Here is a 16,795-nt window from a genome sequence, read left to right on the forward strand (position 1 = left end):
ACATTCGTGGAAAATTGAGCAACTAAACCTTTAAATCTCTCCTACCCCACTCAGCATCAGTAAAGCATCCTACAAATATGGACAACTGTATTTTTCTGTGAATCTTTGACCCAAGACATAGTCTTTCTTTCCTTCTAGCCATACTTTCAACTTCCTCTTTGGAGAGAAAAGCCTTGGATTCTGTCTGGTTCATTCTTCAACACAAATATTTCCTACACGATAATACAGAAGTCAGTATATGTCTAATCAAGTAAAATCTCACGATACCTAATCCTTGATTAACTATGAGATCTTTACAAAATTTATGAACCTATAAATTTGATCACTTTTTAAAATTTTATACTAAGACTTGAGAATGCTTCCCAATATAGCTAATGTTAATAAGAAGGATTCCAGGAGAAATAGAGATGGGAGCAGGGAAAAAAAGACCACAGTCAAGAATAATTTAACATACTTTGTCCATTTCCACCTTTGTCCCAAGAGGATTTAATTGGAAAGGAAAAAAAATGTAATTCAGAATCAGCCATAAATAAAACAAAAGATGCTGAATTTGCAGACCGTGAGCTTTAACCTAGTCTTTCAAGTAATTTTTAAAAATCCAGACTCTTGCTTCATCAGAGTGCAGCTAAATCTCACCTCACCCAGTATCCCCCTCCTTCAACATACACATAGCGCTATCACTATGAGTCCCTGTGCCAAACCAACCATCACGGGAAAAATCAAACCATGAGGATCATTTCCTAATTTACTCTGAAAAATGGTCACAATTCTTTTTCCCACAGGAAAATAAATTACACATTCTAATGGGATGTGGGAGGAATAAGCTTATCATACAGTTTCTCAGTCTCCAAGGGAGGAAAATAGCAATAACTTCCAACAAGAGACAACTGCTCTTTTTTACTGTATCCCTGGCTAGAACCTAAAACACAAGCAAAACAAACACCACAAACAACAACAACAAAACAGTCTCGAGGCATTCACATGAAAGGAAACAGAGAGACACTTTACTTTGTGATATAACATAGCCCCTCAAAAACCCTCCAGGGCTTGGGGGGAGGGCTCGCCCCATCAATCGCCCTAACACACCTGCCATATAGGAGAGCAGGATTCTGTCAAATAGAAAATGCCACTCTCCGCCTCCGCCGCCATCCCGAAAATTGACTGGCAGCAAGTGCGGGGGCGACCTAGGGCAGGAGAAGCGAAGAGGCGGGCACACCATACATACACCGCACCATGGACTGATTCATGGCTTTTAAAAATGTTTTAAGGATACAATTTCCTCCAAGCAGAGGAACTCACCCATTCACCCACCCCGGCTCCCACCTTGCTCCTCCCCCCACCCACCGCGGGCTCAGCTGGGCCGTGTCCCCGCCGCGGCTTCGGCCCTGCTCCCCTACGCCCCCCGCGGGCCCGGGGGTCCCCCACGCGCCGCGCACCAGCCCCAGGCCCAGCGCGCCCAGGCCAGGAGAGGCGTCGCACCTGGATGTAGTTGTTCTCGCAGTAATCGGCCACCCGCTCCAGATTCGTGTAACTGTCGAAGAGGGCCCGGCGGCCCCCCGGGATTTCCTCCTCCAGCAGCATCTGCAGCTCCGCCATCTTCACATCCTCCTCCTCCTCATGCAGACCGCAGAGGTAGCGGTGGCGGCAGCGCCAGGGAAACCCAACGCTGGGAGAGGAGGAGCAGCGACGCCAGCGGCAACTCGGGAGGAGCGAGAAACACCCCCCCGCGCGCGACAGGGGAGGGGGCAGCAGGAACGGGGGCGGGGCGCGAGCCGACGGACTCCGAGGACGGTCACCGCGGCGACAGCCGGCCGGGCGCGCGCACGCGCGCTCGCCTCTCTCCGCCTCCGGGCGCCTGAAAAAGATTCCCACCCTCGGCCGCGCCGCGCGCCCTTCCCCCACTTCCGGCGTCTCCTAGCGACGACTGGAGTGGGGATGCGCGCGGGAGTCCGACGCGCGATTAACCCTTGGGCCCCCACAGGTTGCGTGGCTCGCGAAGGCCCCCGCCGGCCTTTGTTCCTCTGACGTGAACGCGCCGCCGGGGCCCGCTGTCCTCTTGCGTGCGCCCTGCGCGACTACCTCGGCTTTATTCTCAACATGGGGCCGAGCGCTGTGGTCGGTCACTGGCCTGAGGGGTAATGTCAGCCCACAAAACTTCTGTGCCGCCTTACTTTTCCTTTTTCTCTTCGTCTTTTGAACTCATCCATCTTCTTTGGGACAGTTAAGTAAATTCCACTTTTCTAATCCTAGATTTCTCGCACTTCGGCTCCCCCCACGCCCCACTTATTTGTTTACCCCCGCCAAGTTAGCCTCCGTGCTGTTTTTCATTTGCCTGTCCCCTGGACCTCAGCTTTTTGTATCTCTTGCTATGACTCCCTTTCTCACTGACAACCTTTTCTTTTATTTCCCTAGTTCTGTCAACTTTGCTGTCTTTTCTTCGTGGATTCAGTAGCTTCGAAAACGGTATTATTGGTACTAATTTCCTTTCTCACAGGGCTGTCATATGGATAAAATTAAAGTTTATGTAAAAGCATCTGGAAAAATGTTAATTGCCACAAAAATTCAAGGTCGATCATTTTGATTTTGCAGTTTATTCCCCAAATGCTGTATCTTTTTTTTCCCCTGAATCTATTCTTCCACACAATGTAATCTTAAACAACTAAAATTCCTGACAACTGCTGAGATGAAGTCCGTGAACTTTATTTCTTCTCTGGAAAGTCAAAGTTGACTACATCTTTAGCATAGAACAGGATCCATTATTTCAACTCTAGTTCTTGCTTTTGTAATCTTGTTCCTCCTACAGTGATCCCTTTTGTTCCCAGATGATAAGGAAACTACATTATTCTTTCTCAAAATAATGCCATGCCATTACAAATTTCTGGAGCAATCTCTGATGTTATTATATTGGTTTATGAAAAACATTAGCAAATTGTTCTGGGTTTTCACCGTGGAACCAAATTAAAAGACATTGAAAATGTGGATCCAGTCTAACTAGTTTTATTCTTAACCGCTTTAAACATCTTCTGTGTTAGTGGTTCTCAAACTTCAGTGTGAAGAGCATATTAAAAATGAAAGCTGTAGGGTCACTCCAGAGATTCATTAGAGAGCAGTAGTGATGGAATGGGGTAGTTACTTAAATGGCACGCAAATTTGCTTCAGGGAATATGACACTTATGAATAATAAAGTGAATAAAACATAGATCAAGCAAACTTTTCTTTCCGCCTAAATGTCAGTGGATCAAAATGCTAATGTTGAATTTTAAGGAGCCCATCAGGTGAGTTAAATGGTAGACTCTTCCCCCATTACACTATTCACACCTAACATTCTTTCAAATACTGCTTAGCAACTACCTCAATAAACAAATCTTTTGGGATAATTTGTCACCTTGAATCACTGCATGAAGATTCTGGTACTTTCTCAAATCAATTTTGACAACCTCTTTGGATTTTGGTTTCCATATCTGAGAAATCAAAAGGTTAAACTCAGGTCAGTTCTCAAACTTTGCTGTGGAATGGAATTACCAGGAGGGTTTGGGAAACGCGGAGTGGATTACTAGGTTCCACCTCCAGAGTTTTTGATTCAGATGCGTAACCCTATTTCTAATGAGTGAGTGGCCAGGCGATGCAGATGAAACTGTTCTGGCTCAGATGGTCTGTGATTCCAATTTCTGGCAGCTGGGAATCTCCATTAAGAGAAGAGCTTTAACACTCAGCAGAATCGAAGGACCCAAGGACATGGATAGACACTTCTGCTATATAAGCAGAAGGGAAATATAAGCAAAAGGGAAAACAAACCACAAAATCTATAAAAATACATATATCATATGTGTATATATTATCTGAGTGATGAATTGTGGAGTTTTTTGTTTTTGCTCATCCTCATTTTCTAAAATGAACATGTATTATTTTTCAAGTACGGTCTCCCCAAATCAGAGAGAATACTTTTATTAATGCAGCTCAAGATAACATTTTTAAGCAGTTTTATCATCAGCTTGAATCAAAGTAAGCATTAAAAAATCCTATACTTTTTTACATATTAACCCAGTCATGCCAAATTCGGTTTTTATTTATTTTTATTTTTTACTTCATTTCTTTTTAGGCAAGGCAACCCTTGGTTGACCTCACGGATTGCAAGGATCTTGTCATCTTGTAATCCGTTTTTTTTTTTTGCTTCCAAGATCGAACAGGATCAGGCTTGTTCAGGGTGACATGGCTGTAGACTTTTTTTTAAATTTATTTTCTTTTTAGGCGAGGCAACCATTCATTGACGTCACATTGCAAGGACCTTGTCATCTTATAATCCCTTATATTTTTAAAAATTTTTTAAACTTTTTTACACAGGCAACACCTGGTCTTCCTAGGTGGTCTCCCATCCAAATACTAATCAGGCCTGACCCAGCTGATTTTTTTAAAAAAATCTAATTGCAGTTCTTTATAGTTATTTCAAGTAAATAAGATCTTGGCTTTGTCCCAAATTTGAATAAGAATGTTGAACAAGTCAAGGCCACTATCAATATACCTCAAATTTGGCCAGCTGTGAATGTATCTTAGGCACAGTTATCCAACATTTCATCATCGTAGCCACAAGACTGGTGAGAAAGTGTCAAATTCTTCTGCTGAAATAAAGATGCACTATGTGGAATTCCCCTGATGTATGTATCATGCTAGTAACTCTATTCTTAAATGAGGAAAGTAATATAAAGGACATAATATAATGCCTGATAGTGTGGGTCCTAAAGAAATGTTGCATAACTGAATTGTTTACATTGCTCATTCTACAACAACTAGAAGACATACCCACTCACTTGACTTTACCCTCAGATTCTTCCTGCACACCACTGATGTGCTAATTATTCATAAACATTGTTTTCATCAACTCTTTGCCCTCAAATTTTCAGTCTCTTTTAAATGACATCAACCTATCAACTTTAGTATCCTTAGTAAGAGTGTCAATTAGTAGTTAATGCTACTGTATTTTCTCATACATTTTTAAAATTCAATACCTAAATACCAACTGTTTCATATCCATACAATGGTAGTTCCTGTAATATCCCTTTTCTTGGTGGTACATTAAATGTTTGGAAACTATTAAATAAACTCTTAAATCTCTTTCTTCTTCATGAAGATACTTTGGACAGTTTTCCTTTTTTACCCTGAGAATTTTAAAACTAGTTTTCTGGCGGCTATATGATTTTATCAGGCAATACTAAATTGGACATATATATGTATATAATTTTATATATATATAATAATATATATTGGATGAATGAAAATATAGGAGTATATATTTCAATTAAATTTAAAATAATTCCTTTTTGTGCAATTAAGTTCCGTATTAGAGATAGCACACAGTACTCAAGAGAAATGCAGAGTTTTTTATTCAAATGACATGGTTAACTGAGTTTCCATTCTCACCCAAAACAAGAAAAATAACTATCAGTGTTTAATATTATCATAGTATTTATGCACATTTCCAAGTTTTAATCGGGTTTAAGATAATCAGTAAATTTTAAAATCGAGTGTATATATTTTGAATATACTAAATCTTTGAAACCAATGTTCTGTATATGATCAAATGGATGGAATCTAAGTTCTATGTTTTAAGGCAAGTTTTATCATCTGAAACTTTGGTTTCAGTTTTAGTGATATAAAGTTTGGTCTCAGTTTTGGAGATATTTATTTAATGGATAAAAATGTATCGCACTATTTGTTTAAAAAAGCATTACTGCACAATAGAGCATTCCATGGGTTATAGCTGTATGAATATACATTTTTAAGAAATAAGTTAATTTTTAGTCCCTTTATTATGGAAATTACAAACATACAATATGGAGAATGGTATAATGAATATACAAATACCCACTCATTAGATGTGACAATAGCTATTTTACCTTCTCATATTATTATGTTAAAGAATTTTAAAATTATAGTAATCATGACATTTAAACTCTAAATATTTTAGAATATATCTCTAAAAAATAAGGACATTTTGCTATACAGCCACAATATTATGAGCACACCCAACAAAATCGATAATTTTCTCATGCTATCCAATACCCAATAAAAAGCATTTTTCAACAAGAAATTACTCTTATAAAGAGAAGAAATACCATATACTCAAGACACAACCTGGCAGGATTATATTTAAGTATTTATTAGTCTGTAATAGTTTCTTGTGAGTCACACCAAAATAACTCCCTTCCCTGTGTGGGGGGGGAGGGTTTAAATAAAACCATGAGTGAACTCTGTAAATATGAAATTATTCATAATTATCATGAATATTAACAGTATGCTGAATATTAACTTACCTACGACATACAATTTCCAAAGCTGTCCACTTTTTTTATAACAATGTTTCTTGTCAGTTTCTGTAATACTGCAAAAGGTTATACTTTGACAAGATTGCTAACTAAACACCATAGTATATGGTAAAACTTTCACTTGTGTAGTAAGTACAAGATTGATGAAAATAAGGATATTCTTGACCACTGATTGCTGTATTCATGAAATGGAATATAGAAAAGGTTAATAGGAAAAAGTAATTTTATGTAGCCTCTTGGAAAGGAGGACAGAATAATTTTGATATTTCAAAATGGCAGGGAACACTTAATTTAACTACACTTAAAATACATCAGTAGGATTTCTTCATTCCTCCTCCACAGGAATTAACAATATATTTCTCACAGATTTCTGTTAGCAACTTCTATTACCTAAATGTCTACCCAGATGAATAAGTGAATGACTCATATTGCTGAAATATTTCATAGGATTTTATGATGTTTCAGAGAAAAATACCATCTTACCTTCCTGCAGAAAAATCTTTGGCCAATTTTATTAAAATACAGGAAAATAAGAGTTCCATCAGCGTAATGATGTCTTAATGTACTAAAGCACTTGTTCAACTTTAATAAATATGTATACAATGAAATTGCTTTTCTTAGGTTTGAATCTATTTACAGGCTATTCTGTAAATAATTTTAAGACATTCCAGAGGTTTAAATCACTCAATGATAAATCATAAATAAAACATTCATGAGGTTTACAAGGACAACTAGCATACAACCAGGAAGTATAGCCCTCAAAAACCACTGAGTCATAGCACCGTGCCACGTGAAGTCAGATGTGTCGAAGAGCCAGTTTCATGGGCTGCAACCAGTGCAGTTCCACAGAACCTCGCTGCTCAGAAGGGCCCTGTACTAGAAGATGAATGCTTTGAGGGCAACATAGCAGAATTCTTAAATATCTTGTTTATGAATTTGTGTTTTGTAAGTGAAGTCCAACGGGATCATGGAGCATACACCAGGGGCTTGGAGCCTATCTCCTTGCTTCCCACGCTGGTTCTCAGTGACCTGCACTCTCTGTTCCTTGCACCCCACCTGGGCTTCCTCTTCCCACTGCCGGTGCTGACACACTGTTGCCTTCTGCCCGAGGCTGCAATAGGACTGCATTAGCAGAGAGTTGGTGACTATGGCCAAAGCCTCGTATGTTCATTTTGCACCAGGCTCCACAAATTACTTTGTCAGCCCTGATAGTGTCTCTTAAACTCAAAACACTTTATTAAAATCATAGCATAGACTGTGTGACATCTTTTTTCAAGTGTTTGTTTTTAGGATACTATTATCCTATTTCAGTTATCAATAACATAGTATGCTAATTTAGTAGATTCTTTTTGCTTAGGAGGGCCTTTTCTTTATTTTAAATTCTTCCTTCAGAGAATAAGATGAAACTAAATCGCATTTTGAACAAGTTTAAAAAAATCTGTATGAGCCTGATCAAATTCCCATACAAAATAACCTCTTTCAACATGAATTTCCCTTATATTAAGGGGGTAGGATTAGAAAATATCCATGGATTCTTTTAAATGTAGCACAGTATTCCAAAATCTATTAGAACTAAAGTAAATCAAGATAATAGAGCATACGTCTGACCTCAATTAGTTAACTGTCTTCAGCTGTTCTTAATTATAAAACATTAATTTTTTTAAACTATCATAGAGGAACTAAAATGTAAAACACAGTTCTTTAACAAGCATCTCAAAATTTCAAGCACCCATGTTAAAAGTTCTTGAGGAAAAGTCCTAGGTACTGTTATTAAAAGGTACCAATGATTACCTCCTTATTCCACTGCTAAATAAATTGTATTTCCAGAATTAAGGAGAGAGTTCCTTCCTAGTTAACTCTGGATCTCCCAAATCCTATTACCTTTCTCGTGGCCCTTGATGTGCAAAACAGAGCTTGGTAGACAAGGGTATCTGAAGTACGGTAAAAGGAAGTGGTCTGATAATGGTCTCTCTCTAGCATTGCTGCATTGGGCTGTCTCTGTGCACATGCCTGGTCATTGTAGAGAAGACTGAGATGAGATGACGAGATGATGATGACGTGAGGTGAGGTGAGGTGAGGTGAGGTGAGGTGAGCTGAGCTGAGCTGAGCTGAGCTGAGATGAGATGAGATGAGATGAGATTTTAGATGATCCCAGGTAGGCTGGGTCAGTTTGGGGCTGACCAAAAGATTTGGTCTAGAATTTCCCAATCTTCCTAGGGCTCTCCTATAATGCTTCTTAATAAGAAAACGAAACCAACCAAACAAACAAAAACCCAGAAATTCAGAACAGACTCATGGTTCTATCTAAAATTTCATTTTGGGTTGGAAACCAGATCAATCTCTGATCATGGAGAGAACCGGATGACATTCATTTTGGTGGAACCGCTATACTATAGAACTGTCCTATTGCTTGATTTGCATTTCCCCAAATTATATAATTCCCATAAGGCACCATGCAGATAGAAATATACCTCAGTGACCAATTCTTGTGATTAAACCATGTATTGGAAAAGATGAAAATCTCAAAGAGACAGACATAAAATTTATACACACATTAAGAAAGGTTGTCATGGCAACTTTGCTTGAAGATATGTATTTTTAAATCTAAGTAAATTTAACATTCAAAACACATTTGCATCTCCCTCAAAGGTTCTGTATCAGGAATATATATATATATATATATTTAATTTCCAATTCTTTCTGAATCTACACCTTGAAAGCTTAACAAAATGCTGTGAATAGCGGTATAGAGTTAAGCATGTATTTCCAGAAGGAAATGAGAAAAATCCAAAGTAAAAACCCAGTAACATTACCACTCCCAGAAACTCTAGGCTTCTCTGAATTTTTAAGCTGTGAGCAAATGATGCTACATAATGTTTACGACGTCCTTTTAAGCTCTAAAAATCCAATTATCTATTAGCCCATGACCTTGCCAACACAATCAACAAATCATGAAAGTTGAACACACCTAATGCTGCTGTATAACTAAAGAATAATTCATACAAATGACTATAATAAACATCGATCTTTAACCTAGTCAAACCAATTCTCAGCTTTATTTCTCCTCACTCTGCATGTTCTTCAGTATTTCTATTTAGCATCAATGTTGACAGTTTTCCTTGATAAGATACCAAGTTTAATCCTCTGGGCCATACACTAAAAACAAAAATAATGATTTAACTCCCAACACTTCCTTGTGCTTCTTCTCCCACTACAGCCTATGATAGAAGCCTTTTTTCTTTGTCATGTAGTCAACTACAAGTTCCTTTCTATGTCCCTTTCAACAACTAAACTAAAGGGTCCTTGAGTTGCTTCCAAACCCAGGACCTAGAGCGCTCTGAGTGCTGGAAGGTTAAGCTTTGGTACATTAAGAATTTGGGGTTTTCCCTCATGGGTGAAGCACAGAAGAGAGAGAACACAATAATAATGTCACGTCTGATTTGTTCACTGCTGTATCCCCAGTGCCTAGCGTAAGATATAACACGCATTAAGGGCTCAAGAGAAAAACCTGATGCTATTCTAAATAGGCCCCATTTCTTTAGGAAGGAAAGGAAGTCAAGTCAGGTGTATAGGAGAGAATCAGCAGAGCTAGAGGGTGATGTACCCTGACGGAGAAAAGATGTAGAGGTAAGGAAGGGAGAGAATATGGAATTCAAGTGGTTTGGTTCTAAGACTGTGGTCATCCCCAGTCTAGAGAATCTCTGGACTATGCATAATTTAAGGAACTACCTAAGACATGTTCCTTGAGATTCCTATTTGTCTCTAGATTATGTTGGTCCAAATCCATTCTGGTCTACAGAACACCACTTCTGTTAAACACTGGTTTCACAGGATAATAGGTGTAACTGGAAAAAGGGGTACCCTCTTCAAATATATTTGGAACACTGAGTGTTAAACCAAGTTAAAATAGGTTTCTTTACAGAACTACTTCAGCAATTCCAATATATTAATATGTATTATAAATATCTGAGAATATAGAATGGAGAATGAGTTTGAATATGATCCAAAATATTTTCTCCAGAGTATCTCACAGAATAGTGTTCCATGAGAGAAACTTAATGCTCTCACTAACCTAATAATAAACTCTAATCCTTAAACATTTCCTGGTTTAATGATGATTGATAAGATATGGAAGGAACAAAGAACTATTTGTTTAACAACTATTTCGGTTGATATTTTATATAACTATAGCCTACTATAAATCTATATGTTCACATCTAATACAGGCATCACTGAAAGATGTTCACACAAAAGTAATCCTAAATACTTCCAGTAATGGGTTACTTAGCATATCACAAAGCACTAACAGCATTAGAGGTAGTTTGGCTACCTGGAAATCTTTTTCAACTATTCAATAATTCCATTTACTTTATTCTAGGTGCAAAAAAAACCTCAATGAAGACTCATTCATTTATTCAAAATATTTATTGATTGCCTTTTTGGAGAGAAGCACTTAATAATTGTATCTATGATGTAGTTACAATGGTGAGGTAGCAGTTTCATTTCCTACTATCGTGTTAAAAATTAAAACGAATTTGCAAGTATTTTATATATACATAAGTGTGTGTATTTTAATTACTCAACAAGATATTTGTGACTATTTGTTCATGGTATTTTATCACATGCTATAACAATATCCATTCCCAATCTTTAAAAAGATAGCTTCCAAATGGTAAATCGATTAAATGGTGAGTGGAACTGGAAAAAGGAATGTATTTCCTGCCTTTTATGTCCTGGGTGCTTTACAAAATGGTTCTCAACTCAAAACTTACAGCTATCCATTCATTATTATAAAATTCTATAAATCAAATACTAAATTGATTTCTATTTTAAATGTCTGTCCCCCCCCCCAAAAAAGTATATTCCCTGAAGCCCTTACAAAAATTAACAAAGGAAAATGTTTAAAATTAAGTGAAAAACTATATTGTTATAATTACAATAAGTAAAAAATACATGTATGTGCAAACAGGAAAAAATTTAAACAGGTATACAATTGTGATTGAGTTGGCAGCATTCATTTTCTTAAGAATTCTTTTAATACTGCTGTCACAATACTTTTAACCATTTTCTTTACCTATTATGAACAGCATATCATTTGAAACTATTGCTTGATTCCCTTCTAATTAAGAACAAAAGACACTAATAAACCCCACTGAAGATATTAAGATATTTTGAAGTCTAGATCTTTTATTGTTTCTTAGCTAGTATTTAGCTATCTTTATTTACAGCATTCTAGCAGGAATGAAAAACTATTTCAGTTTGTCACTGAACCTACTGTTATGCTCTAACGACTAAATGAGATAGGTATATAAAGTAATTGGTTTGTAACAACTGCCTGTTCTAATCCCACTCTACTTTCAGCTCAACTATTACTGTAACATTTCAGTCTCACTCCTTTTTATCAGTGCAGGTCAGTCACAGCCATTCAAAGCAACATTGTATTAAGCCTTTTTGGCTGTGCAGATTTCCTCTGACTTCTGCAGTTAACAGTAGCTGCTTTGTTGTCATATCTCCCCCACCACCCCTACCCTCACCCTAAAGTCCTCCCCTTCTACCTTAATCATTGGTCTTAGTAACTTAAGAAACAGGCACAGGACTGGCTAGGAAGAAAAATCAGGTCACTGCTGCCAATTTGTTGACATTATAAAAACCTGCCCTTGAAAATTTCTCTCACAGCTACCTTCTCACAACTACTAAACAAATCTTTAATGCTACCGGTTATGTCCTCAGTTTTACACATCGGGTAGACTTGTGTTTTTTAAGTGGTTTCAGTCTGTCAACAAAGTCACATATGAAAAAAGTACATTTTATAGGTTAACAGTGTTTTTTATGGATCTGGAGTAAAAACTAAAAATGTCTTTAGGGAAGAATCTTAATCTGTTTGCCCCAGAGTCCAAAAACAATAACGAAGATTCTTAAGATTTCTTCTTAAAAGTTAAACTGTCATCTCGATTTCAACTTAATTATACTGAAGATTTGTTTTTTTTAGGATATGGGTATAATTTCATTTCTTAAATGCTCGTTGTAACACCTAGATTGTTCTATGACTTTAATAACTTAGATGTAAAAAATATAACTGTTTTGATAGAATGGATGGAGAAGTAAGAACATTTTAAAAGTTGAAAAATATAACAAGAATATCAGAAAACATAAAGGACAGTAAGAATTTCAAAAATCTGTGCTTACATTCTGAGTGCGAATACTAATGTTCTGGGTGTAGAAAATGCTGTTGTTCATAATATACTAAATGAAGAAAACTCCATATATGTATGAAAAAATTGTATGTGGATAAAAAAGAGAATAGAAGGATCTACCTCAGAAGCTTGACACTGGCTAATTTCAAATAGTGGGACTATCAGTGACTGAGTTTGCTATTTTTGTGTCTCCATATTTCCTAGATTTTTCTACAATAAACTTAAATAATTTTCATCATAAAAAGAATTTTGTTATAAAATATAAACTATTTTAAGAAAGAAAACAAATTTTGACATAAGGTCTATAAATAAGAAAGACTCTATTTATGTATTTTAAAAAATGAAACAGCATGTGATTTTTCATTTTCCCCAAACACATGCACAGGTTTCATTCTGCTTTGAATTTTATTAGCACCAAGTGTGGAAGAGCCCCTTCATTACATAAAAATGTGCTGTGCTGATGTTTTTAACAATAAACTTCTGAACTATCAAAAAGGATGCAGATCAGAATCAGTGAAGAAATAGTTTTTAAAAAACCAAAAGCTACAAAACTTAAGACTTCTGGTAGAGTCATGCTCTGAGCCTTCAGTGACACTGAGGCTACTAAACTTTCAGTCACTTGATAAATACAAAGAGATGAGTAAGAACAACAATGAATGGGTAACTTATTTTATACATGATTAACAGTATTTTTATTTTTTAAATCCTCTTGAAGATGATTTTTTGACTATTTTAAATTAGTCATGTAACTATGGATAACTTATTTAGCTGATTCATCTATCTTTCATTTTCCTCGATTCCAATCGTTATTTGTAATTATACAGTGCCTCATTTATTGGCAACGTGTCAACTCTCTGACTTTCTAGCTCGGCTGCTCTGTTTCTGCCTTGATCACTGCAGATCAGGTCTCACTAACCTTAAAACTCCACTTACCTCATCTGATTTTATAGACACTAGGTTTACATATCAATTGCCTACTCTTACCTTCCACTGACAGTTTCCAAACCAATTAAGATAACTTGGATAACAAAGGAAGATGCACTACATACACAAAACCTTAGAAAATTACAGGCAGGTAGGAATAAATTTAACAATTTATTTTGAAATATCTTTTTAGAAACATGATACTAGGAACTAAGACTACTTTTCACTTAAAATTTTAGAATTTAAATTATTCCATAGGTTAAATATTTTTTCCAGAAAATAAAGGCTATATCTAATTAAATTTCTATGTTAACCACTCATAACTAGGTCTAAAATGTTAGCTATGAACCATAAACAGCATAAAATAACTCGGTTAACAACTAGGGTACATTCTTGAAACTAAATTTACAATCCAGCAGTGTAAAAAATAAGCTCACTTGAAAACATTTATCATTTTTTCTTCCTTTCCTCTCTATCTACACTTGGCATATTTCCTTGTTGGCTTTTTAAATAAATTTTTTGAAAAAGAATTAAGAATAGTATAACAAAAAAAAGTGGACTAAAATACAATGCTATCAATAAAGTATTAAAAAGAAAACCATTACTAAAATGTAAATTCTCAAAGATACTTAAAATAGTTTTCAACTAGCCCCAATATTTCTTTGCTTACTAGTGAGATTGATCATTTTTCTAAAAGCTTGTTAGCTATTTCCTCCTGTGAAAGTTGCTTATTCATGTCTTTTTTCCATTTATCAATTTTATGTTTTCTTATAAATATGTATGAGCTCTTTACAAGTAACATGGTTGTTATCCCTTTCTGTCATATATTTTACAATTATTTCCACCCATATTTGTTTTCTTTTTAATTGGTTTTGGTTTTTGGTTAGTGATCTCTGATTTCTTAATCATGAATTAATTATGTTAAATATGTAACATAATAATAAATAAATTTAGGAATTCTGTTTTTTCCACAAGTGAAAATTAGTGGGGGTAATTTAGTCCTAATAAGATTTCCAGCAAAACAGAAGGACAAACTTCAATCTTAGTTTGTCACCTGGGAAAAGCACTTCAGAAACACATTCAAAACAACTGTATTATTTTCAAAATGATCAGAACATTTCAACATGATAAGTCTTGTATAAGTCATGAAATGAACACTATTGTCCAGGGAGGCATAAATATACCAAATACAGGATAGGTTACCCAATGATTCCTCGAACCTAATAACAATGATTAAATACAAATAATTTATACTGAAAAATTAAATGTTAATCCAAGAAATAAAATTATGGAAAGTCCTTTGTTTTCCCTTTAAGGTGTTTTATTGGAAGTATGAAAAGGAGCAAGATTATGTTTCTTTTTATGAAGTTTCAGAAAACATGATTCTCCAAATTATGTAAAATAGTTTTTCTTCATGAATAAAGATAAAACTAAGATAAAACATAGAAAAATAGTAGCATAAAAAGTGCTAAGACAAAAATTAAAAAGCTTCTCATTAAAATTATCACTATATTGACGCAATAAGTATAAATGTATATCATGCATTAAGAAAATCTGATATACAAAAATCCAAATATACTTAATAAAGTATAATAGGTGCTTATATTACACAGTCATATTTGATTTATAAAAGGATTCAATACAAATTTTCTAAATGGTCATTTTCCTCAACAAAATTTAATATCTCTTTGACACAGTGATCCAAGCTTCTTCTTTGGACGATGTTACCAGCTCATATTTAGTTTCAATAACTTGTCCCTCTACTGAAAGTAGATGTAGTCTCCTCACCAATACACTGAGAAGTACTGTAGTCACCATATATGCAAACCTAGTCAGGAAGAAAGCAGCCTGGTTACTAAAGATGAACAATTACACTTTAATTACACAGATTGCTCATTCTCATCAACATTGATAATCAAATTTGTAAGTACAAAGTCTAACATCTTTCCTTTCACTTTACTTCCTCTGTCATCTCACCTCAACTCTGGGCATTCCTGTGTGCCCGAGAATCCAAGCAAGGAGAAAGTTTTCATTATCGATTCGTCGTCAAAACGGTCTGGATCAAACCTAAAAAGATTTGGGGCTAATTTAACCGAGCTCCACTGGGATTTTACATATTTACACTGTAAGAACACAGGTAGATAACAAAGTTTAAAAGCTAATGAAAACAGAAACTGCTGTCTCATTATATTTAATTTTCACCTATTATTATGTTCCCAAATTATTGAATATTATATATATAGTTTCTTTCTGCTTACTTTATTATTCCAAACAATAGATAAAAAATACATTTCTGTGAAACCAGCAATGAGTATAACTGTGGCACGAGTTTACATCATTTTGTGATATAAGGATAAAACATACAAAATCACATGATGAATATTTAAATTTAAAAGTGTTAGAAATATCAGTTACATGAGACCATCTTATTAATATGCAAGGCATTTTATGTTGTGCCGTTATTAAATTTATTACTTAAAATTGGAGACACCAGACTTAAAATTATATTCATTGATTAATTATATTATATCTACACTTACTGATGAGTGAGAAAAATGAAGAGGCAAAGGTTTTTCATTGTACAGATTTCACTCTGAAAACTGTCACAAGGGAAAGAAATATACTAAAACAAAACAAATAAACCACCCATTATTGAGCATAAAATTCCTTCTCAAAAACAAATGTTTTTAGGAGATCTAAACTCTATGAGAAAAAAAGAGAATTCGCTTTCATTTCATTTTTAAAAAGTATAAATTACTTTTCATCTTCGGAACACACTATTCTTATATTATAGTCCATATAAATATTATATCTAATTTGATCAATTTTTCCTTTTATAAACTATCTTGAAAACAGAAACCCTAAATGTTTATCCAAAGATGTCTATGCATTTTCAGATTAAAAGAATCAACCTTGATTTTCCAATTATTTTGTAAAACACAATTTTTGAACAAAACAAATAAACAACTGACTGATTGGGAGAAGATATTCGCTGATACATCTGATATATAAAGAACTCATACGATTCAACAACCAAAAAACAAACAATCTAATTAAAAAATGGGGAGACAAAAAAAAAAATGGGCAAAAGACCTGAACAGATACTTCTCCAAAGAGGAAAAACAGATGGCTAATAGACTTATGAAAAGATGCTCAAGGCTGCTAATCATCGGAGAAATGCAAATTAAAATCACAATGAGATATCACCTCACACCTGTTAGAATAAATAAAAAAACAAGTGTTGGCGAGGATGCAGAGAAAAAAGAGAACACTCATACATTGTTGATGGGATTGCAAATTGGTACAGCCACTATGGAAAACAGAACGGAGGTTCCTCGAAAAATTAAAAATGGATAT

At 35.3% G+C, this 16,795-nt stretch overlaps 2 protein-coding genes across 46 annotated transcripts in view; both read right to left on the reverse strand.

Annotated features, from left to right (window-relative positions):
• The window catches only part of ABI2 (abl interactor 2), a 78,541-nt gene extending 76,720 nt beyond the window's left edge, over window positions 1-1,821 (reverse strand). For 13 of the 43 annotated variants that reach the window (XM_036237831.1, XM_036237823.1, XM_036237830.1 and 10 more), the window contains exon 1: window positions 1,480-1,596. In XM_036237831.1, coding sequence (XP_036093724.1) covers window positions 1,480-1,596 — 117 coding nt within the window. Of the gene's footprint in view, window positions 1-1,479 lie in introns of all 43 variants that reach the window. The other 30 variants (XM_036237835.1, XM_036237833.1, XM_016161947.2 and 27 more) reach the window with 13 other exon arrangements.
• An 11,769-nt stretch (window positions 1,822-13,590) lies between these two features.
• The window catches only part of LOC107519363 (cytochrome P450 20A1), a 38,288-nt gene continuing 35,083 nt past the window's right edge, over window positions 13,591-16,795 (reverse strand). For 2 of the 3 annotated variants that reach the window (XM_016161926.2, XM_016161924.2), the window contains 2 exons: window positions 15,416-15,505; window positions 13,591-15,266 (listed from right to left, as the gene is read on the reverse strand). In XM_016161926.2, the coding sequence (XP_016017412.2) occupies window positions 15,116-15,266; window positions 15,416-15,505 (241 nt within the window). In that variant the 3' untranslated portion in view covers window positions 13,591-15,115. The remainder of the gene's footprint in view (window positions 15,267-15,415; window positions 15,506-16,795) is intronic. The other variant, XM_036236222.1, reaches the window with a different exon arrangement.

The sequence above is a fragment of the Rousettus aegyptiacus genome, unplaced genomic scaffold (assembly GCF_014176215.1).
Source record: "Rousettus aegyptiacus isolate mRouAeg1 unplaced genomic scaffold, mRouAeg1.p scaffold_m13_p_2, whole genome shotgun sequence".
In the NCBI taxonomy this organism is placed as follows: Eukaryota; Metazoa; Chordata; class Mammalia; order Chiroptera; family Pteropodidae; genus Rousettus; species Rousettus aegyptiacus.